We start from the raw sequence: 23,121 nt of genomic DNA, 5'->3' as shown, positions 1-23,121 counted from the left end.
TGATGTAGTGAAGCAGCACGGGACCATGCACAGTGAGTGTCATTAACTCTTTTCTATATGTCTTATGTTAGTTTGGTAGAAGTCATGTTTGCTAACAAAGTGGTTTTAAGCTGTTTGTTTGTATCATAATTTGTTTCCACTGTGGGTGAATGACTTTAACTGCATGCTGTGGCTTAAAATGAGGTTGATGAGAGCTGTGAGAGTCAACCAAAAAAGTTAAGCTGTGGTCCTTTAAACCAAAAACTTTGAGCTGAAAGACAGTGAGACAATCTTAAGAGATGAAGGGAACGACAGGGTCAAGTCAAAAATGACGACAGAAATAAATACAAAGCTTTCTGCCAATGGTTTCTTAGATTAGGTAATTCCATCTTGTAAGTGTTACTTATCTCTAACCTTTAAATCAATCTGGATGGATGCTTTTTCTTCATAATTACCTGTCTCGTACAGCAAAGTCCTTCTGCTGTTCCAAGGCGTGGACAAACGTGATGAGGAAATGCTTGTTGTTGAGCAGGGTAGAGAACAGAGTGATGCCCTCCTCTACGTTAGGCCTTGTCGTGTTGTTAGCCTGATGATGGGGGGGGGGGGGGGAATGAAACATTTAGATCCCTGTGTGATTTCTCCTTAACTGCGTTACACACCTGCTGAACCGCCCCTAATTATTTCACCACCTTTTGTCTCGAGTGACCTATCTAGTGAAAATTTCATCTTTCCATCACAGCTCTCTCTTCTGCTCTTTCAGGCCCCCGCCCCTCTCTGGTTCCTTCAACAGAATCTGTATCTCCCGCTCCGGTCCCTGACTGTGTGTGATTGTCTCTAAATGTGCCGAGTCGACTTAATGAGTATGGTCTATCTATGGGTGCGACTAAGCAGCAGTGTGATGAAGTCTTCCCTCTGGACTGCAGCCATATGGTGTGGTTTGCAGCCTGACAGAAGGAGAACAGGGGTGTCCATTAAGATAAATGCCCGCCTGTGAGATTTATTTGCTGTGACCTGGAAAACACTTCCTGGGAAGACGATGTGGATCCAAGGCACTTCATCACGGTTAGACAGGCTCCCCCGGCTGCCGACCCAAAACTAAGCTAGCAATCGTTACTTTCTCTCTTCCCAACGTGCGCATGCACATGCACATGCCTTCATTTGCAGTATGCCATCACACAGAGGTGTAGAGTGCGCACTCCCTTTCCCACTTTCACTTTATAACTCATGTCCGCCCCTTTAGTACGTACACACACACACACACACACACACACACATACACAAAACAACAAGAGATGGATTTGATGAAAAGCATACTGTTTGGTTGTCCTAGTGCCAGTGGGAAGTGTGTCAACAACCTGCCATCAACTTAGTGGGCACCGTGTTTTTTGACGGGCTGAATTTTTTTTGTGTCTCACTCACTAGAAACCGCTGCATGACAGGCATTAGTATTCATATTTGCACACACAAGAGCATGTGGGTTCATCCACATAAAACACACCTGACACACTCCACACACACACACACACACACACACACACACACACACACACACACACACACACACACACACACACACACACACACACACTACACGCACACAAAGTCAAAAATGCACTATATGCCTTTCTTTACTCCTCATCAACAACAGCCCCACTGTGAAACCTTAATAAGCTTCAGAGTGACCCAGTTGAGAGCGAAGGGAGTGAGGTCCCAAATCAGGGCACTCTGGCAGAAGAAAGCAACCTAACCTAACATCCTAATGGCTTAACCCTTCACCTTCCAGTCCTGCAGCAGCGGATGGGTCTCTGGCAGCGCTCGAGGGCCCAAAGGATCATTCTCGTAGGCGGGCTGGACCAGACTCTTCTCGTAATCGGAAAACATCTGAAACACACATAAACACGCGAAGAAAAATTTAATACAAAGTCAGCTCAAGTTGTAAACACAGGAAGATGCATAGACATGGGGAAACAGAAAGCGCTGGCCTTGAGACTCTGCAGTCTGGAACCAAAGGGCAGAATTTCTTTTCTGAGGCCCTGACAATGGAAAAGGGAACATGACACTGTGACACAACATCATGAGCATTAATGCTTCAGAGGCAAACTGACCCAGAGCCAAGAGCCAGCCTTTCAACACAGTCTGTCATTTCAGGGTAGCTGCATTTGTCTTGTATTGTAACTGTGTCAGAGACTATATTTATCGCTGTTTTGTGTTTATGTGCAAACTCAAAGAACCAGAAGCTCTCGTGGTAGGACAAGAGCACAAAGGGTCTAGGTAGAGTGTTTGCTGTGCTAGCAGAGAAACTAAAGACGATACTAAAGCAGCAACACTTGAATTTATGTTTCTCTCCATGTAGCTTTTCAGCACTCTCCCCTTTCACTTCCTTCACAACAGAAAAACACTGTCCAGTGTCCACTGCAACAAACCAGCGTTGCGCAAGACACCCTATACTTGCAAAAGAGTGTGGGTGGGTGACAGAGTCAGGAGTGTTTTTTTTTTTTAATCGGGGGAAAGTTCCCTTGTCTCAGTGCCCGCCATTGTTCTGTCTCCTTGAAAGTCCATGCTTGTGGTTGGAGGACAAAGCATGCTGAGTTGTGTCTGTCTCTATCAGTGGAAATTACACCCACAAACACACGACCGCAGTCTACCTTCAGAGTGGATCAGACATCAGGAAAATGCTTACCTATAGAGAAGATATTAAGTCTCCTGCAGGGTGTCACACTGAGCTACACTTTGCTTAAACTATATGTTTAAAAAGTTCCAAGGTACATTTTGATGCTGCATATTACAAGCTGTGGGAAATGTGAAATGTGTTACGCAGGAGGGAAAAAAAACAATATTAAAACCCCATTGAGAAAAATGGTATTGTCAGTGTGCCAGTGGAAATCAGATAGCGGGCGGAAAAATAGGTTTTCTCACCTTGGGGAAGAACGTGCGTGTTACAAACTGTTTGTACTCCAAAAAGGGAATGCCCTGGCTGCGATTCAGCTCCTTGGTCAGGTCTGTCATGTCTGTCTGCAGCTCTGCAAAGCCTAAAAGAAAAGAAAAAAAAAAGAAAAAACAGAATGACCCAAAAAGGCTTGATTCATGGGAATGTTTAAGACCAAAGACTTGTTCTTGGCTCCTCGCGCTTCATTTGTTGCTAAGCGAAATGAGTCAGAAATCTGTTCACAGGCTAATGCAATAACCCTCATATTCTCTGAGGACGCTGTGGGATCTGTAAGAATCAAAGATCAAATTAAAGAAAAGTTAAATCAGAGTTGTATCATCTTATTTCGCAATGTTCTGGTTGAATACTAAATACACCGGCAGCAAGTGATCCTCTGATCTTCTTCCAATCTTTCCTTTCTCCTTTGTCTTTGCCAGATTTTTTGCAGTCCAGGCAAATATTTACCAAACAACAATGAGAGCAGCCAAACCCAGTCTGAGGCCCTCATCCAAAACATGTGTGGGGAGGCTGCAGAAACACTATCAGCATCTCCAGACACACACTTGAACATGCAATGCTAATATTTTAGCCACTTTATTGGATAGCACGCTCTCAGAGAGGATGATGCTCTCCCCTAATGAGACGCTGGAGATCCCTTTATGGAAACGCTCGTCCTGTTGTAGGATGAGAGACGTATTGGGGTTACAATGGGACTTTTTTAACACCGTGTTTGTGTAGAAAGAGGGGAATACTAGACCTGAGGGATAGAACTCATATTTCATTACTCCCTCCAGGTTATTTATCCTCCTGCTCACCAAAGCGTCCTCTAACCCACCAGTCTGTTCACACCATTGACTGTTGATTGGAAGCAGCCGCCCCCGAAAACCAAAACTCCTCTCTGCCAAAACTCTCTTCTCTGGAAAATGTCATTTTCCCATCTCCCCTGTACTCCCCAGTCTTTTTTTTTATTATATCTTACGTCTCGGCAGAATTATACCTCGATCATGCACTCTCAACCTGAACTCTGCCACAAATCTGTCTGCGTCCTCCGACTAAATAACCTCTCCTCCTCCCACACTTTAGCTACTCCCCCTGACCCCTACTCCTATCTCTTCCTCCCTCTACTTTTCTTCTCTATCCATCCCCCCCTATCTCCATGCCATAAATCTGGGTGCTCAGATGTGGAGCGGCCTTCACACGGCTTTACCCTAATGCCCTAGACTCACACAAATGCACACATATATGCGCATACAAAAAGACAGGGCTCTGAACACAAACACGTACAAGCCTCATTCCTACAGGCTAGACACAACAGAGGACGATGCAGCCACTAAGTGCATCTTGCGTGTGACTGATCATTTGTCAGACACTGTGTTTCATGAGTCACGCTTACTAGGCACAAATCTGTCAACTGTTGTATCTCCCTCCCACTTCAGCCGAGAAAAAAACCTCATAAAAACACACACAGATGTGCACAAACAAACACTCAAATATATGTGGTCAATATTTCTTCCCACAAGCTCCTTTTTCATGTCAATCGACACAAACATCATTTGGGTGTCTGAACCACACTGATATCAGAGTTTGTACAATAGGAGAGGTGCATGTGTCTGTGCATGTGTGTGTGTGTGTCCTTGTATAAACACACCTTTGCGGATCTCCTCTCTGATTTGGGACTCCATCTCTTCCATTTGGAGAAGAGTTTTCTGCCAGTAGCGTTCCGCCCTTCGGCTCTTTGTGCAGTACACTACAAGGGCTGAAAAGACAAAAAGCAGTTTGTATACAAAATGTTTCAACCACTGACAGCTTCCACTACATCAAAACAAAACAAAAAAATCAATATCAATAGGATATGCCTAAAAGCCTGTGAGGCTGTGGAACGTATTTCTATGAATGCTTCTGACTGTGCGAGCATGAAAATGACATTTTCTGATAAATTTAAGGGTTTGAACTTTGTTGATAAAATGCGTGCACTTATTATTTCAACAGCTATCAAGCACAAAAGGGCCCTGCAAATTAAAATAAAGATAAGAGGGAGGGAGGAAATTGTGTGAAAACCCACGGCAGTACCAATTTTCTCCCCCTACACCTGCCCCTGCACACACTCATACAGAGATTACCGGATAAACTACACACACAGACATCCAGACAGTGCTGACAGCAAAGGGGAACAGTAGGGTCTTTGTGCTTTGAGTACTGAAGAAGGATGAAGCAAGTGCAGAGAAACTATGACCCTCAAATCCCTTTTATCTGTTCCACATCTGGAGCATCCATCGCTGCAGCAGTCACACATCCATCATCCGCTGGTGAGCATGTGTACACAACCTACCCACAGTGCACAGCAGCAGCAGCACGCAGCACACCACGATGGACACCACGATGGCCAGCTCGCTGCCGCCCAGCTGCACTTTGGCAATGGTGTGACGAAAGTTCCCAACTTGCACCTGGACAGGAAAAGAAGAACACACTAGTATGTGAAACTGCCTTCTCTTGTGTTTTCTCTTTTCTTCTACATCTCTGAATATTACCTTTACATACTACTACATAATTTTTATTTTTTTATCATGTCATACATATTCTTTCATTTCATTTTGATCAAGTATTTGTTTCTCTTTCATCACAGTTGATTTTTCTATTCCAGTGCAGTCCACGTGGACACTAAATATTCTGCTGCAGTGCTGGATTTGTCAGAAAAAGAAGATAACATCTTACAAAAAAAACCTTCTATAGTAGTAAAAAAAAAAAAAATGTCTCTTCACCTCCAGCACTATAAATAAAACCTTCCACAAAAGGCTCCCTTACTGAATCACAACCAAACTCTTTTATAATCATCCCTCTACATAGAAGCTGTCATACGAGATGAAGGACATTTTAATGTAGTCCTTAAATCAAAATATAAAGAGCGTTAAAATGCACTTAAATCATATTACAAACAAAATCCTTTGCAGACAGACCATTAAACCTCTCCTCACTATAGCTAATAGGAGTCTGTCTGGACATAAATAGCTCACACACAAACTGTCCTCCACACTACCTTCTTTAGAGTACTTCTTTTATGGGAAGATCATTTAGATTGATGTCACACTTACTGACCATCATTTGAACAAATAAGGAACATTTACTTTCTGTTACATGACTATTACTACTACATGATTACTATGTACAATCAACTGTTTCAACAATAGAAGATTCAAACACAATACTGTCTAATTCTTACAAGGTTGTCCATGTTAAATACCAAAGTCATCATTTTAGCAAACTGGTTTTCAGACACTGATATAAGAGGAGGCTTTGGTAAATATGTCAACAGCAGTTAAAGTAGAAGGTAAGGAATAGACTTGCAGCTATTTAAAACCTCTGTTGACACTTGGCTGCCAATATAATTATTGTCAATTATTCTTAAAAAAGAATTCATGACAGTATATCAAACATTGTAGATCTGATGTGGCAATTTTTTACTTGAATATGATCATCCAGTAAAGCTAATAAGACTTGGAGAGAAGAGACAAAGCTCACACTAAGACAGCACAGTAATAAGAAGAGACAGTGGGTGCATTAAGTATTTTCTTCGCTACGAAGTGTGAAGTTTCATGCAGTAGAAGAGGCAACTCTTAATGGGAACACAAAGGCCTGGGAATATCGTATTTTTCATGAACACAGGTGCAGACGCAGAGAGAAAATAACGCTGTAGATTTTGAAAAATGACCTCTCGCTCGCCGCAACGAGCTGGAGGAGTCAGCCAGTTCAGAGTAACCCAGATGTGACAAGAAAAGGACTTTCACTTCTGCCTTCTGATTAGTCAGCAGGGTCTCTGTGGTCCCTCCTCACATCTCTCACTTTCCTTCCTCAAACTGGAATATACTTCGTAAAAAGAGCCTCAGATAAAAGGCCTCCGATCCCACACACCAAATCCTTCTTACTCTGGTCTCGCTCTGAGGGGGAATCTGGCTCACTGGGCACACCCCACCTGCCTTTTTATTTTCACATTCCCACTTTCTCTCTCTGGTCCATGCGTTCATCCACACATGAAGTGAGAGAAGGCCTTCTTCCAGAGACTGCAACAGCCCAGCCTGGTGTAATGGAGGGGAAAATGCCATTGTTCCATGTTCCTGTTTTGCTCGCGGTACAAAAACACTCCTTCCCCACATCCACTTCTGCAGCTCAGCTCAGCTTCAGAGCCAAGCAAAACATGGGCATGTAAAAATAGATCCACCACCGAAAGTAAGTGAAGACACACAAATGGCCATAAGCAATGCAGCAGCCCAACATGTATGCGTTTATTCAAATCTGCACTATGTTTATACCCCTGTCGACTGCGCTCACTAATCATCCTCACTCCTTATGTGCAGACAGCCCACCCATTTGTGTTATGACATCTCATTTGACCTCTGCCCCCCCCCTTTATGTCTTTGCTAATTGCCTGTGTTTATTCTCAGATATCCTGAGAGAGAGAGACAGGGGGGAGGGTGGGTGCGAGATTGAGCCACAGGTACACAAGGAGCGAGAGACAAGGAGAGAGAGAGAGAGAGAGAGAGAGAGAGAGAAATATAAAAGAAAAAAATATTTCTATTTCGGTGTCAAAGTGGAGAGAAGGCTCTTACAGTATAACTCAGCCGGATAGGCCGAGACAGACTAACATATGTTTCAGAGCTATTTCAGCAAACCACTCACAGTCTGGCTCATATTTAAATATAGATGAGCTCTTTCCCCACTTAATAAAACTCTATCAAAACACAGAAGAATGAACGGCAACAGATGGGAAGAGGTAGGAAAGTGTCTGGTTTTATCAGACCGGTGCAGGGCTTGACCACGTCTTGATTAAGACTTTTAATTGAAATGGAGAGAGATGGGAGACAAAACAAAAACACCGCCGAGGAGTGAGCCAGAAGATTTGGAAATGGCTGCGAGGAGATATTAGATTGTGTAAAGTGACGATAGACGGACTGATGCGGGATTAAAGAGATAAAGGACAAGAGGTAAACACGGAGCAGAGTGATGGCTCGCCGCCCCCACTAAAACTGCTGAATCATGGTGGCATGCTCAGAGGCTGCAAACCATTCATAATGCACGGAGAGAGACGCGCGCTTATAACTGGCTGTGCGTGGACCTGTGTAGATCAAATCTGTTTCAATAAACAATACACAGATGGTCTGGAATCCTGACTCAATGTTTTGCAGTGTGACAGATGGGTGATATTCTTAAATAATCAGTCTAATCAGACATATTTCAACACATTTCGTGTGGGTGATTTGTTGAGGTGTAGTACATGCTTGTACACTTACAGTGACAGGCATCTCTCTCTCACTAGCGCTGAGCAGTCCGTTGATGGTGCAATGGAACAGCTGGTCATTGTGGAAGCTGATGTTACAGGGATAGGAGCCAACCATCACCGAGTATTCCTCCGGCATTAGTTCCAGGTCGCTCGGCCCTTTCTGCGCAAAAAAAAGAAAAAGGGAAGAAAACACAGCCATTTTGTAAGTCAGTGGTGAAATGGTATGGTTTGACCGAGCATAGATGACATTCATAAAGACCACAGCAGCTTTAACCCACATATTCATGGGGGCACGCAGCCTATTCACACATACATGTAGAAACTGAGCTGCACAGGCGTGTCACGAAGCTGTCACACGGAGGAAGCCAGAAGAAAACTCATTTAATTTGGGCTAGAGTTCAGCTTAAAGCAGCAAACATTCCCCGCTTCTCTCACATGGCCATGGAAGTTTCTCCAAACAAACCCGCCGACAGCCATCCCTGCCTCGGCCCAAAATAACATTCTCAGGGCCTTTACAGGAGCCCACTGGAATGAGCTGCACAGTTTGTATCACTCCGACTCGCTGTCATTCCAAGGCCCACCTCTCAATGCTAACTTTAATTAAAAATCACTCCGGCCATTTTCGCCACGTGTACTCGGCCTGCTGAACACATTTCAAAACAAACACAGACAAAAACATAGCTGCACGGTGATTTTTTTTATGGCTATAGACTGAGCTTTCTACAGACTAAAAATAACCCTGATGTCAGTGTGATGCCATTAGAGTAATGATAAGTTTTAAGACAACCTGTGCAGCATATTATTTATTAGTTATTAAAACGCTGATAATATTTAATAAATGCTATTGGGAAATAAAGTATCCTGTGTTTTAAGAGCTTGCACAATACAAGAGACTTGCAGTTAGGAAATATCTGTCTGCTTCAGTTATGACCTTTTGACTAGTATAATCACTGTAATACTACTTTAATAGAAACTAAGTGCATCACTTCACACTCTTCCACTCTATTTAGAGGAGGGAGGATAAATGCTATCACAGCATGCAACTAAGTGCTGAAATGCTAATAAATTGTCTGTTAGCCAAAAACAGGAGATTAAAGCATTTAAGGGGATTACTTTCAATGTCTATCAGATAGAAAAAAAGTATTTTGGGTCTATCTTAGAGTCCCCTCTATTTGTATTGGTTTTATTCACTCTGGGAATTATCCCTTTGAACAGCCAGAAAGTGAATAATCTTGATCTATTTTATCAAATCACAAGGTGTTATCATCATTTAACCGGATAAAGATCAATCCCAACAGTTCATCTAGTCAAGTGACAGAGTGAAGGAATCTCTTTTGGATGCCTAAAAAATAAATGTTTTCCATCAATTGCTAGCAGACAAATGTGGGAAGAAGGCATCCTCGTGCAGTATGAAGTTAACAGAGAGTGTGTGCAAATGTGTGCAAGACTTAATCATACAATGTCTCTCTAGTCTTTACAAATAGCATCGAGTCTTTTAGAATGGATTTTAAACACCTTCTTGTGAAATTCACAGTGAAGAAATTCAATTCTAATATTTTCAGTCATGATGAGACTATCTTGAGTTAGATGTTGCTCTTATGTCATAAATGTAGGCGGTATCTGATTCCTTTTAGCGATTTAAGGGATCAGCATATACAATAACATCGCCAAACTTATTCTGAAATGATGGAGGTTTCGATTGGAGTTTAAAACATCTATCTGACTTCTTTTGATTCTTTTCTATGTTAGACTTCTTTTAAGTGATGAAGCAGCAATCCTAGCCGTCTGCAATTAACTTGGAATGCATATCCTAGTGTTACTATTTATATACAGGGATGATGGACTAAACTACAAAAAATAAGACACACTTGAAGCTGCAGTTTCCCTTTAATATAAGAATGACAAGTGAGGAAGTGTGCGTGTGTTTTTGTGTGTGTTTATCCCCAGTGTGCTTCCTTGCTTTGATTACACCCTTAGGGCCCTGTCCTGTCCCTACTGCAGGATGCCACCCCCTGGGTCTCTGTCAACAAATGCTTCCTAACACAGTCTCAACACACACACACACACGCACACACACACACACACACACACACACAAACGCACACGCACACGTTCTTCACATTTTTTAATACACTCATACACACACAAAGAGAGCCTCTAACTATCTAACTATCATACAAAATATGTTTGAGCAATAAGCATATTGTAAAATAAACTCTATAACCTCCACATACAACACAACATTTCACACTTACAACTCATTGGACCAGAAAAAGGGATTTTTAAGGCCAAAACAGGATGAAAGCAAACAAAACCCACCCACATTCCATCGCAGGTCCTTAATATAGGATCTGGCTGACTAAGAAGCTCCCTATGAAGCAAACACACACATTGTGTCTCCAGACTCTCCCCTCCCTTCAGGTCACCCCCAAGTGGAATCCACCTTCCTAAAGAAAACAGGAAACAACAGACGAGTCGCCGATGCAGACAGGCTGAGGCAGCGAGTCCTGCAGGGGCCCCTTCCTCACACACAAACCCATCAAGAGGAAGCTGCATCGGGTTCATACATCCCTGTACATGCCCTTTGCATGTGCGTGTCATGCTACCAGCAGGCCTTTAGGGTGATGAATCCATGAGGACAGGTGTCTTGATCAGCCAGGACACATGAACATGGGACCTCCCACTGAGCCCCCCCCCCCAACAGACCCCCAGCAGAAATCAACACTTTTCAAAGGACAGGGCCTTTGATGTGTCATATGTGCCTCCGGTTTATGTGAATATGAATAAAGGAACATTCAACCGTGTTTGTTGCTCACAGTGGGGGCAGTCTACAGCAGTGTTGGTACTTGGAGCCATGAAACAGGTAACATTTAGAAAACAACTTTCCTTGTTTAGGGCACAATTTGAATATTTGTATTCAAAAGCTTGGATTGTCTTAATCTATTGTTAACTGCTCATTATATCTTAAAGTTTGACTGTTTTTCTCATCATGAATTAGATGTAGGTTTGCCTGAATAAGTAAATCACAATGATTCAGATTTAATGAGCAGATTCAATTCTTGATTAATTTTTGATACAAGTCAATTCCTGCTGAACAAATTCCTTCACATTTAAGCAGAATCTGATTATAAATGTCTCCGGTTTTAATGTGTCCTATTGTAGCTAAATATAATAAAACTCTCTCGACTGACTGGACCTGAATGTTTGCTTGGCTTATCAGGAAACCTACACAACAGCGAAGCGCTAATCTGGACATCCTGTCTCAGCAGTGTCACTCACGTTGATGATGAGCGTCAGTGGCTCTCCTGGGTGGTGTTTAATCAGCTTTTCCTTGTTGGCAGTGAAGAACTGAGGGTCCTCCACGTACTCCAATATGAAGTGATCTTTATGAGGCTCCCCGTCCTCTTCCTCTGCCTCGCTGTCGAAGGAGGTGGGACTGTCGCCCGTGTAGGGGACTCCGTTCAAAAAGAACTGCACCGAGGTCTCCTGGGACTGGCTGGAGGCGTGAGATGGGCAGGTGATCATGGAGGGAGAGACCACTGTGCAGTGCTGAGGAAGAACCAGAGAAGACAAGATGGCTTTAAGTGAATCCAATGCACGATGTAGTTAATAAAATTATACCAGCTAATTACTCTCTTTTAATTGTCCATGTGTTTGTCTTTCTCAAAGAAAGAATGACACCTATTAATCATTAGATATATTGAAAGATTGATACAAAACAATCAATACCACAACAAATGTTAGTTTTAATGACTCCACAACTTCTGCTTTTTAAATGTATAAACTGAATTAAAACAAATATTTGTAATTATTTGTGAACTATCATTTGTTCACTAATGTTTCTTTTAGACAGCGCCGGGCTAGCTGTAACCAATTCAATCCCCATGCTCAAGGAGAACAATACTGTTCTCTTTTCTATCATCTGCGCTCTACTAAGAGAGCAAATGGTAATACCCAAAGATGTCTAACTGTGTCCCACTTTATAAATACCCATGTACTATAATACTCTGGTTGAAAACATTTAAAACTGAAACAATTCATCTGTTTACTCACTGTTTGTCCAATTCCCAGCACCTGCATGGTGACACTCTGCACCAGATCAAAACCCTGGCCTGTCACTGTGATGGTCCTGCCACCACTGTGACACATACACACACAGAGACACACACCAAACACACACACACACACACACACACACACACACACACACACACACACACACACACACACACACACACACACACACACACACACACACACACACACACACACACACACACACACACAGACAAGACAGAGTGTCACATCTCAGCCATGAAAAAAATATTTCAAATTCCTGCTGGTATGCAAATACTTAGGGAAACTGCACCAAATCAAGAGAGAAACAGGGGACCAGATAATAATGCAAAGCAATTCAACTGCAGTGAAAATCCTCGCACGTCATCAAAGACATGCCGCTGCCCTGTCACACACATGCTGCGCTGTTTAACGCACAATGGGGAGAAAAATGCTGCACATCAGGATGATATTACAGTAATGACTTATGTCAGAGACTCTGGGTGGGAAACCACAGAGTCATCCAGCTTATGATATTTCCTAGATTTTGGTTTTACAGTGTATTTTTGTGTGTAGCAGTTTACATACCTGAGGAAGCTCTTTTTGGGGTGGATGAAGCTGATAGTGGGGTTCTTCTCATAGGTGTAGGTGGTGCTGAGCTCGACACTTTGACAGGGAAGGTTTTCAAACTCCACACACACTGCCACTGACTCAGTGTGTGGCTGCAAGGCTGGAGGCATGGTGCACTCAATGGTCTCATCTGATTTTCTACCAAAAAAAAAAAAGTGGAAAACATCTGTTTTACCACACATCTTGTAATGTTTACAAAGCCCTTCCAGTTAAAATCAATCATATTAGTGGCAGATTTTCATGTAAGAGCTTTTGGTTATACACATTTACTAAAAGAAAGATTGGGGACTTGAAACTTAGACTAAACTTGACTTAGGCTTAACTAACATCAGACTTCTTGATGTTCTGAAAGAGAGTAATCTTCATGCAGGCCTTGCATTGCCCCACACAGCCCCACAGCTGTTGAATATTTAATTAATAGGACCATGCATTGCAAGCACTTGGTGCTAACTATGGGGAAAAAAAAACAAGTATTAACTTGACCTGGACTTGCATATAAGACTTCAAAACACCCTCAAAGAGTACTCACTCTGTGATGAGACATTGCAGCGTGTTGTTGACCATGACTCTGATCTGAGAGCCAATGTCCAGGTTCTCCCCCATGATTGTCACTCTAGTCCCTCCAGCACGAGATCCTTTCCTCGGCTCCATGGAGAGCAGCTTTGGGACCTGAATACAGACGAGAGAACCGGCACATGACTAACAAGTTCGCATGTTTATCACTAGACGCCTGACAGCTTCTGTCACTGGAAAAGACAAGCTTACTCAAAATGTGTTTTGTGATCTTTGATGCCTTTCTTGACACCAAATACAATCTTTCCACATCCTTTGAGGTTCAAATGTGTGGTCTTTACAGATCAGCTGAGACAGCTGCTGACTACAAGAGTAAATTAGTGAAGAAAAACTGCAAAGACAGGCCGTGCTGCAGTATGTTAATATGCTGCTCAGGCCAACAGGCCTTTGGGCCCAAACTTGCAAGACAGCTATACTTTGTATGAAGTATGAAGTAATAATGAAAATGCAGACACATCAAAAATGCATGTACATGTTGTCATAAATGCACATGTAAACACATACACATATGCACACACACATAAAGGCTCCTCAGGCAAAGACGAATATCCTCATCCAGCTTGCAGCTACAAGCATCAGCATTCTTGCTCTTTCCAAACTTTCTATCCCCGCCGTGAACCTCGCCTCCAGGGAAACCTCTTATCCTCACTGACAGGATTCACTTCCTCCATGTGCGTGTATGGAGGAGACCTATTGTATGTTCAGGTCTAAGGGTGGACGTAAGGAGGCAGATGTTTCCGTCTGAAGGTCTGAGGAAGGAGATGCAGTAGAAGCACATATCCTGTCTCCAAAACTGTTTTCCCTTTCTCCCACATCTTCCCTCTCAACACCTTGCACAAAAAAAAAAACCCTTGAAAGAAGCTCAAGGGAAGTTTCCACAACTGAATAGCATTATTTTTTTTTTGTTATTTTGGACCTTCCTCATCCTTCTGTATTAAAGAAAGGCTTTGGTATCTAGGTGATCTCTCAGTAGGATGACTCACACACAGAGGTGCCTGACATTGTAGACTATTCCAGGACTGAATATGAACAAGTCTTTGTCTTTAAACAACAAGAAACAAAAGGCTAACATGTGCGTTTCCACTGGCTGAATGTTCTTAAATCCAATGGGAGAGTGTGGGTTGAGGTCCATTAACACAATACTGGCTAGCTCGTCTGGCCCAGAGATGAATGTAGAGCAGAGGGACATTCCAACAATCGCCATATTTGTTTTTGCTGGCAGCGAGTGCAGGATGACAATGGCGCTTAGTTTGCTGGTCAGATAAACGTTTGAAGATTCCCACACATTCACATTCCTGAGAATCATAAAACGCATCTGTTAACACTCAACTGACACACTTGGGAGGGCTTTCCCAGTGGGGAACAAGAACAAGACAGCACAGAAGAAGAAGAATGTGGAGGGAGAAACAGACAGCAGGAGAGTCGATGTCTTGAGAATACTTACTAAGTATGAGAAGGTCTCCTTAGACGTCCCCATCCCACTCTGAACCACATCCACTTGGACAGTATCTGCCCTTTCCTGAGAGGACGGCCCAGTGACACAAAGCAGCCTGGGGAATTAAAAAAACCCAGACATGCCTCATTGTATGATTGCCAAATAATATTATCAGAGATCATTTAATAAAAAAACACACTATAAAATGATAAGAAAACACAAATATGCACCTTATTGGATTCATAATGTGTAATTAATTACATAGAGAGGTGCTCATCGCAACTTGCAAGTGAATGGAACCAAAATTAAGATGAAGAAAGAGATCTTGATCAAAGCTGCTCAACAAAGACTCTTAATTAATCAAGGAGAATGGTGGATATGAAGTAATTCATCATACCCTATTGCATTTACATATGGAATCCAATAAAGCCTGGCAATATCAGAAATCAGGAGATGTAAAGTTCAAAGCGCCCTCAGACCAGATGTGTCTAACCACAGAGGAGATTAAGGGGTTGCTGAGGATTGTTCTCTCGCCTCCTGGCTGTGATTAAACCTTGTGTCATCAGAGCAGTGCTCTATAGGGACGTCTCATATTATTGACACGGTGGTGTACCGAGGCACAGGGATCTACTGTTTTGGGGCCTCACCGGGATAAATGTACTGGAGGGGAAGCACAACCTTTAACACCTCATATGTTCCCCCTCCAGCCTGACACCCTGTCGGTTTATTTAGTCAGGTGCCGGGTGCTACAGTGGTTATACATTCTCAGCAAGTGATCAGATGATTGACAGAAAGATTGTGGGGAATTTACATTACAGCAAAGAGCTGTGTTTCACGTAGGAGGGCCTGGCAGGACATATGATAAGATGAGGCTGTGGCTGGACAGATTTGGGGTCAGATTGTCAAAGTTCAAGACCACAGAGAAAGCTGTGAATGAGTCATTCATGAGTTCTTTTAGGTCTTAAACTGCTCAAATAAATTCTTAGGTAAAAGCTAGTCAAAATTTACTTTAAACACAAATGTCCTTCAAAGCCTTCAAGCTGTCAAAAAACAACCTGTAGTATTTGTTGATAGCGGGGTCTATTTTTCTTCTCATCAGGTTAAAAATGACACTACATTGAAATTACACTCCTGTCAGTTGTGTGCCATCGGGGCAGAAGCACACCTGACTAAAGAAAAGCCATCATTTTACAGGCTTGGATTGAGAAAAAAGAAAGGGTAAAAAGGATAAATAAAATGAAACATGACTACTCAGACATTCACGCCTGAGGGAAATCATCAGAAAATTGGAGAAGATCAGCCTGAACCTGTAGTGTTGCTTCAGGCTTTAATGGATTCATTCTGCAAACCAAACTGATACACCAACAATACATCACATTATATGATATGTGCTATTGAAACATAATGTTGGGGATTTTTCTGTGCTAATAAAAACCATAAAACTAATGATTGTTGAAGAGTGTAGTAAGAAATAAGATGATTTCACCCTCTAGCATTTAAACAGGTGTGTCACGCTTTCTTCGCGTTTCACAAGAAGACCAGTTTAATAACTGTTTTAAAGTAATAAATAGAATGATAGAAAGGATAAAGGAAACCAAGGAGGAATGATATGGTTTCTGTTATTCAGAAATATCAATACAGTTCGCCAGGGGGAGTCTCTTATTGATCATTCAGTAACAGTTTGACCTATGAAATGTGGAAAAATAGTGACAAATTGTCTTATTCATTTTTGTGACTCACATTTCTTGTTTATTAAGCCGACAGTAATAACCAATATAAGTATATTAATGTCCCAATAGTAGCAAAGACAGTAAAAGTTAACTGTTGCAACAATGCCTGTTTGGGTTTATAGTTGTGTAACAAATATCCATAAACTTAAAGTGTCAAAACCACACAGAAGAAGAAGAAAGTTAAGACATTTAAAGGCTCTCTTTTTTATATATTAGGAAACCGAATTCCATATTTTTACTCTTTTGCACATCTGATGTCTGTATTTGTGTGTGTGACCGAGTGAAATGTTGATGCGTTGTACAAGGACATACAGCAGACAGAGACTGGAGCGACCTCCGCTCCACATTCCAGCACTGCAACACAGTATCAATATTATGTGTTTCAGAGGGTAATATTTAGTCTCATTTAAAGACATTTCTGATTATTTCCCTTGAGTGGATAATCATCACCAGCAATCAGATCTTTGTGTGTGTGTGTGTGTGTGTGTGTGTGTGTGTGTGTGTGTGTTTGGATGTGTGTGTTGTCTGACGTGCAGCTAAATGGACAGGGCGAAGCCACTCGAGGCGCGTATTAGAATGAGCGAGAGGGCAGCTTGGAGGACCTGAGCTTAAAGTGCTCCAGTAAATGAGGTGTGTCTGGACTGACTGTGCCAATAATTAAAATGTTGACACCGGGTGAGTGGAGCGCAGCCTCTCCACGGCTGCACGTTTTCCTTTTGGCACACAGATGTGAACTTTCACCTTTCCGCACACGAACAGACACCTGTCTCAACAGCCCTGGTAAGTGAGGTCACAAGCACAAGTGTGTGTTATTGAGAGTTTGTATGAATGGTATTTTTTCAAGAGCCAGTTTAGGTCTTCTCAATGATGTTATTATTGTGCAACATAATTATTGCATCTTCACCGCTGTGGTATAAAAAGATATAGATTTTTAGAAGATTCATTTGTTGGGCTCTTTGCCTTAATTGAGGGCGGCTGTGGATCAGTGGTAGAGTTGGTTGTCTCTCAATCGGAATGTTTGGGGTGTGATCAGCTGCTGCAGCCACATGTCCAATGTGTGAATGGGTGGTAGGTGTGACCTGCGGTGTAAAAGTGCTTTGAGTAGTCAGAAGACTAGAAAAGCGCTATACAAACTCAAGTCCATTTAACATTTACTATTTGATATAATAGCTTAGAGAGACGGGAATGTGGGGAGAGTGAGTGGGGGATAACATACAACAAAGAGCGCCAGGATTGGGAATTGAAACCATGACGGTGGGATGAGGACTGTAGCCTCTGTTCATGGTGCACCTGCTCTACCCACAGAACTTAACCAGCACCCCAATAGACTTTATACTAATTTAGGGTTAATGTTAAGGGCATGAGATTCGATCATATTTAATCAAATATACAGAAGGTCCCAAAAAGGAGAAACATAAACATGTAATTGTGTTCATGTGTGTGCTCGTGTGTGTGCATATGTGTGTGTGTGTGTGTGTTTGTGAGTCAAATTTGCTGACATTGTCAGATGCAATGACGTGTTATGATTTGTCAATGCCACTTCCAGCTACCAGGATATGCTCTGCTGTCATAACAACCTGCCTTGGGAGCCAATGAGGAATGACGACACGAGACGAGAACACCCCGGGAGTGAAATGCGATTCGCTGTTTTTGACATGTGTGTTTTTGGAGAATGTGTCAGGCAGCTGGAGTGACAGGTAAGACCCGCAGGTCATCCTCCAACTGGTCTTAATACAATGACTGGCTTCAGTGGAGCACGACCAGATAAACAGTTCCATTCAAGGAACATTACAGGTACTGAATGGAAGTTTGGATGTAACCGTGGAGTTACCGACTTCCTCTGAGCTCTGTTACGCTGGTGTCAACACGGGGTCCTGCTGTCTCCATGGTGACAGTGTGATGGTCCCTGAGCTACGGAGGGATGGCAGTGGAGTCACTTAAAATGAGAAGTGTGCTGCATAATAATATTTGAGAAAATTAGCCTCATGAATGCATGAAAGGGAAACTATGTGGGGATGGTTGATGTTCTATTTACTGGTGCACAAGTAAGCAGGGTATCATCTGAGGAAGGGAGATTTTTTATTGAACTCAAATAGATGTGGTTTAGACCTGTGGTACCTTTCAGCTTTTAATCATGTACTAAATAGCTTTTCATGGTTATATCAGCGGTATAGATTTATTTATTTATTTTAAACACTGCTCATTGTCTGTGTGAGGTGATAAGGTACCAAATGAGATTTTACACAGGAGATAAAGAAAGCTATCCAATCAGCTCTATGTATTTGTCTCTAATATTGAGTTTGTGTTTACAATAACTGAGAAGTATCTCCGTCTCACATGAGTCACTCTTCATGGCTTCTTTTACTTCCTTATGCATATTACAGATCGCTTGCCACTCTACCTTACAGATATTTGTATGAATCTAGTCTGGTACTAATTAAATATATGTATATTTTACCTCGACATTTTGGTTTAGATTTTTACTTATATGATCATCATCATCATCATCAATTGAGCTATATTCTTACTTAACCTCCTCGAATGGACAGTAAAAGAAAAACTGATATACCTTTTGTTTTATTTGTCATTCTTCTTCCTAATGGGCTTACATTACTCATTGTGCAACATTGCAGATTGATTAAATATTCAGTTGTGTTATGATAAGAGCAGCTTTGTAGCCTGAAGCAGAGATGGGCTACAGATGTCTGCTAACATCATGTACTCCTGATTATTTTCATTTAAATTTCAAAATGTGTAGTTGTGCATCCAAAACATTTCTGCCCAACACAGCTCCCTCCTGAGCCACAAAAGTCTCATCACGTTTTTTATTTATTTTTTTATTTTATTTTTACATATACAGAGGTACACATAAAACTTGAGTCCCTTAAGATTTATTGTAGCCTCTGTATTATACATTTGGGACAGCTAATTTAACTAAATCAGTCAGTTAAATCTCATTGTTAAGTCTTTTTTTATTCTCTGATTCAGTCATGGTCCCTAACTGTGTAAAAGGCTGAGATGGATATGACAGAATTTATTCTGTGACAAGGATTGCCTTCTTCCCCAATTCTGCCTGCCGTCCAGGCACCTACTGTCATGTTACAATTAAAAATAGTTTAGCAGCAGCATCATTTCATATTTAGCAGGGTTTTACATAAAGATAATGTTTGTGAAATGCTCTGATTTACTCTTGGTTGTCATTTTGAAATTGCAGATGATGCTATATGTAATCAATTAAGTACCTGGGAGAGGAGTAAAAAGAATCCCACAGCGCTCGGTGCTAAGCTTAAGCAAACACTGGAGCTCTGTTGACTTAAGCTTATATGTGCAAATTTGTGAATCATTATGCAGCAATATGTTATAGAACTTACTCTATGGAGACGGTGTAGAACTCAGGCAGGATGGCACATGACGTATCTCCAATAGAGACCTTTACGGCTCCAGCCCTCCGGCCCAGGTTCTTGCCCTGTATTGTCAGCAGGGTGCCTCCCTCCACTGGACCCCTCTGTGGAGAGATCTGACAAAGACAAAGGGAATGTAATGAGCAGGGAGAAACAAAAGGCTCTACAAAATACTGTGTAATATGCATTATAAATTAGAGCTCATCAGGAGATTACCACCCTCAAACTGTTCCACTAAAGTCGGGTGATAATAACGTGACAAAGAAATAAGAGAACAGAGATGCTGCCTCTGATGTTGACATGGAGTGTGTGGCACACGGGGAGATAAGGACAAGTGGCCTGTGTAAGTGTTCTTCTATTGAAGACCGAGATCTAACAGAATAGACACACACACACGCGCACACGCACACGCACACGCACACGCACACACACACACACACACACACACACACACACACACACACACACACACACAATCACAGCCACACACGTACACGTACAAACAAAGCAGACTCTTAACTGTGCCAGTCTAAGACTCTTCAGCCTCTAATCCTCTACAGCACATGCAAATAAAGAGCAGGCTAAGAGCCCCCTTCACTTCCCACAAGAGACATGCGGAGTGAGAGAGAGAGGGGCTGAAGAGGCGAGGTGGAGAGCACGGCAGAAAGGTGGATGAGTGGGGAGGCAATTTAGGGAACTGAGTGTCGAGAGGAGAGTGAATGCTGATGGTGGTGAGAGAGCAAAGCCTCAACAGGGGAATTAATGCACAGTGCTACTCCCTTTCATCTGTTTTCCTGCGTCTGCTCTGTCAAATTCCTTAGCCCTATTTCTGCTGTTGTTCAGAGGCACACTCTCATGCATCATTTCAGCCCTCGCCTTTGGTCTCTTAACTTTCCACTCAGGAGCACCAGGAAAGAAAAGGAGAGGACCGTCCCCTCTCCAATCACCACGGAAACACAGCCTTTCAGATAGCATCTGAGACGCCCAGACAGAAGCAATCTACCCTCATCTACCCACAGTAGCATAGCTAGCACAGCAGCGCGCATGCTTTTCTGAATGACCCCCCCTCGCTGAGTCGAGGTCAGTGTGACCCCTCTGTGTTATTAGCCCGCCTCCGGCTCTCTCTCCGACACCGAGCTTAAGAATGAAAACAGCACTTCTGTTTGGTCTAGGTGAGAGGACAAGGCTCAGCTCTGCGTTCAGTCACCAGAGTGACAGCAACAGATAAATAAACATATATTTCCCAGCTAAAAAGAAAAGCGTGTGTTACTTTTAATATCGTGTGAAAACAAACTGTTGGAAACCAACCCAAAATTTTCTGTGGGATCTACACCACAGGATGTGATGCAAATGTTTTTGTAGTATATTAAGCTCTTGGATATGAATCGTGACCACCCTGTGCATTTGCTCCCTTTGACAAAAACACACATTCTTTTATAGGCTCATACAACATACATTTATGCGTGAACACCTATGCACAAGCATGTCAGACACGCACATTAAAGCAGCCACCCTCTCCACCTAGCTCAGCAGTAAGCAGAGTTATTTATTATCACTATGCATCTTATAGCACCTAGTGTGTCTCCGCGGTGCCATTGAGCATCGACATCAGCATCAGCTGGCATGCTTTTCATTTACACCTCTTAGAAGTGCGTGAGTCTTGATTTAGAGCAGAAACTCTTCCAGGCCTCCAGGGAGATCACATGGTGTGAATGTGAAGAAAAAAAAATCCACAAGGAATGTTGGAGCCATTAAACAGGTTTGATTTATTCTACATCCCTCTCTTTAAATAAAAAGAACTCCAAATATGTTGCAGCAACTTGCATCAGATACGACCACAACTTACAAAATCCATATGTTTTCTTTTTGTTCTTTTTCTTTTTTTTGTTCACTTTAAGGCCAGAGCTTTTATCTCCCTCTCCTCAGTCCAGTTCTCCTGCATCACTCTAATCAAGAAGGACGTGAGGACAAAAACAGGAAAAGGCTTCTCACAATACTGTACCCTTCTCCACCCTTTCTCTGTCCAAATAGCTCTCCGTCCTCTCTCCCAGACCATTCAAGTCTCGACCAGACCCCTCTGGTCTCCCTTTCTTTTCAAGTCGTGGATAAACTATGTTTGGCAGTTCCTGTTTTTGACTCTGACGTACCCTTAATCAATGTTTTTTTAAGCAGCGGACTAGCCCACACAGAACATGAAAATAGAGGGCCCGTGGAGATAATAAATGTCTCCATTGTCTTACGTCACGGCGCTGAATCGGGAGCATCTTTCACAATTACAGCTGTGTGGCAAAGTTAAGGGGGGGTAATGAAATCCTCCTACATAATATTGATATTTTGGGTGCCGCTATATTGTAAAAGAGATTGCATGTGACAAAGCACAGCAAGAAAAACGCATATAATTATCAAAGCTGTACACACAGTTACTAAGACTATAAAACAAAGAGCTGCTGCCGTGTGTGTGCGTGTGAATGTTTACAGAGAGACGATCTTTTTCCTCCGTAAGCCGGAGTACTCGGGCTCAAACCCCTGTGGATTCTCTGGGAAAACATGGCTGCCAAAGAATTGCATCATACACCCCACAGAATCACAGCCCCAGTATCCTTTCCGCAGCTTGCTCTCCTGAGAAGGCCAGTGGGAGTGTGTGTGTGTGTGTAAATGTTTGTGTGTGTGAGAGACAGCGAGAGAGAGAGGGAGAGAGAGGGAGAGAGAGCGACAGAGAGAGAGAGAGACAGAGAGAGAGAGAGAGAGGGAGAGAGAGCGACAGAGAGAGACAGAGAGAGAGAGTCAGAGAGAGAGAGAGGGAGAGAGAGAGAGGGAGAGAGAGAGACAGATAGAGAGAGAGACAGATAGAGAGAGAGAGAGACACAGAGAGAGAGAGAGAGAGACAGAGAGAGAGAGAGAGAGGGAGAGAGAGAGACAGATAGAGAGAGAGACAGATAGAGAGAGAGAGAGACACAGAGAGAGAGAGAGAGAGAGAGAGAGAGAGAGAGAGAGAGGGGTAAGAGAGAGCACTACAACAATGGTCAACCCACACATATGGAATCTCAGTCCAGCTAACTTCAGTCACATAAGAAGTCCACACAAGTTTGACTCTCACAGAGCATCCTGTTAGTCACAGT

The 23,121-nt window shown here is 42.5% G+C and overlaps 1 protein-coding gene across 1 annotated transcript in view; it reads right to left on the bottom strand.

Moving 5' to 3' along the window:
• Positions 1-23,121, bottom strand: part of plxnd1 (plexin D1) — a 63,943-nt gene that overhangs the window by 12,009 nt on the left and 28,813 nt on the right. Inside the window, exons 13-24 of the mRNA XM_061056883.1 lie at positions 19,973-20,118; positions 14,881-14,986; positions 13,393-13,532; positions 12,822-13,001; positions 12,231-12,315; positions 11,457-11,726; positions 8,188-8,337; positions 5,235-5,349; positions 4,554-4,661; positions 2,896-3,008; positions 1,756-1,860; positions 435-565 (exon numbers count right to left, since the gene is read on the bottom strand). Coding sequence (XP_060912866.1) covers positions 435-565; positions 1,756-1,860; positions 2,896-3,008; positions 4,554-4,661; positions 5,235-5,349; positions 8,188-8,337; positions 11,457-11,726; positions 12,231-12,315; positions 12,822-13,001; positions 13,393-13,532; positions 14,881-14,986; positions 19,973-20,118 — 1,649 coding nt within the window. The remainder of the gene's footprint in view (positions 1-434; positions 566-1,755; positions 1,861-2,895; positions 3,009-4,553; positions 4,662-5,234; positions 5,350-8,187; positions 8,338-11,456; positions 11,727-12,230; positions 12,316-12,821; positions 13,002-13,392; positions 13,533-14,880; positions 14,987-19,972; positions 20,119-23,121) is intronic.

The sequence above is a fragment of the Labrus mixtus genome, chromosome 15 (assembly GCF_963584025.1).
Source record: "Labrus mixtus chromosome 15, fLabMix1.1, whole genome shotgun sequence".
Taxonomy (NCBI): Eukaryota; Metazoa; Chordata; class Actinopteri; order Labriformes; family Labridae; genus Labrus; species Labrus mixtus.
This window is presented reverse-complemented; position numbering and strand designations above follow the sequence as displayed.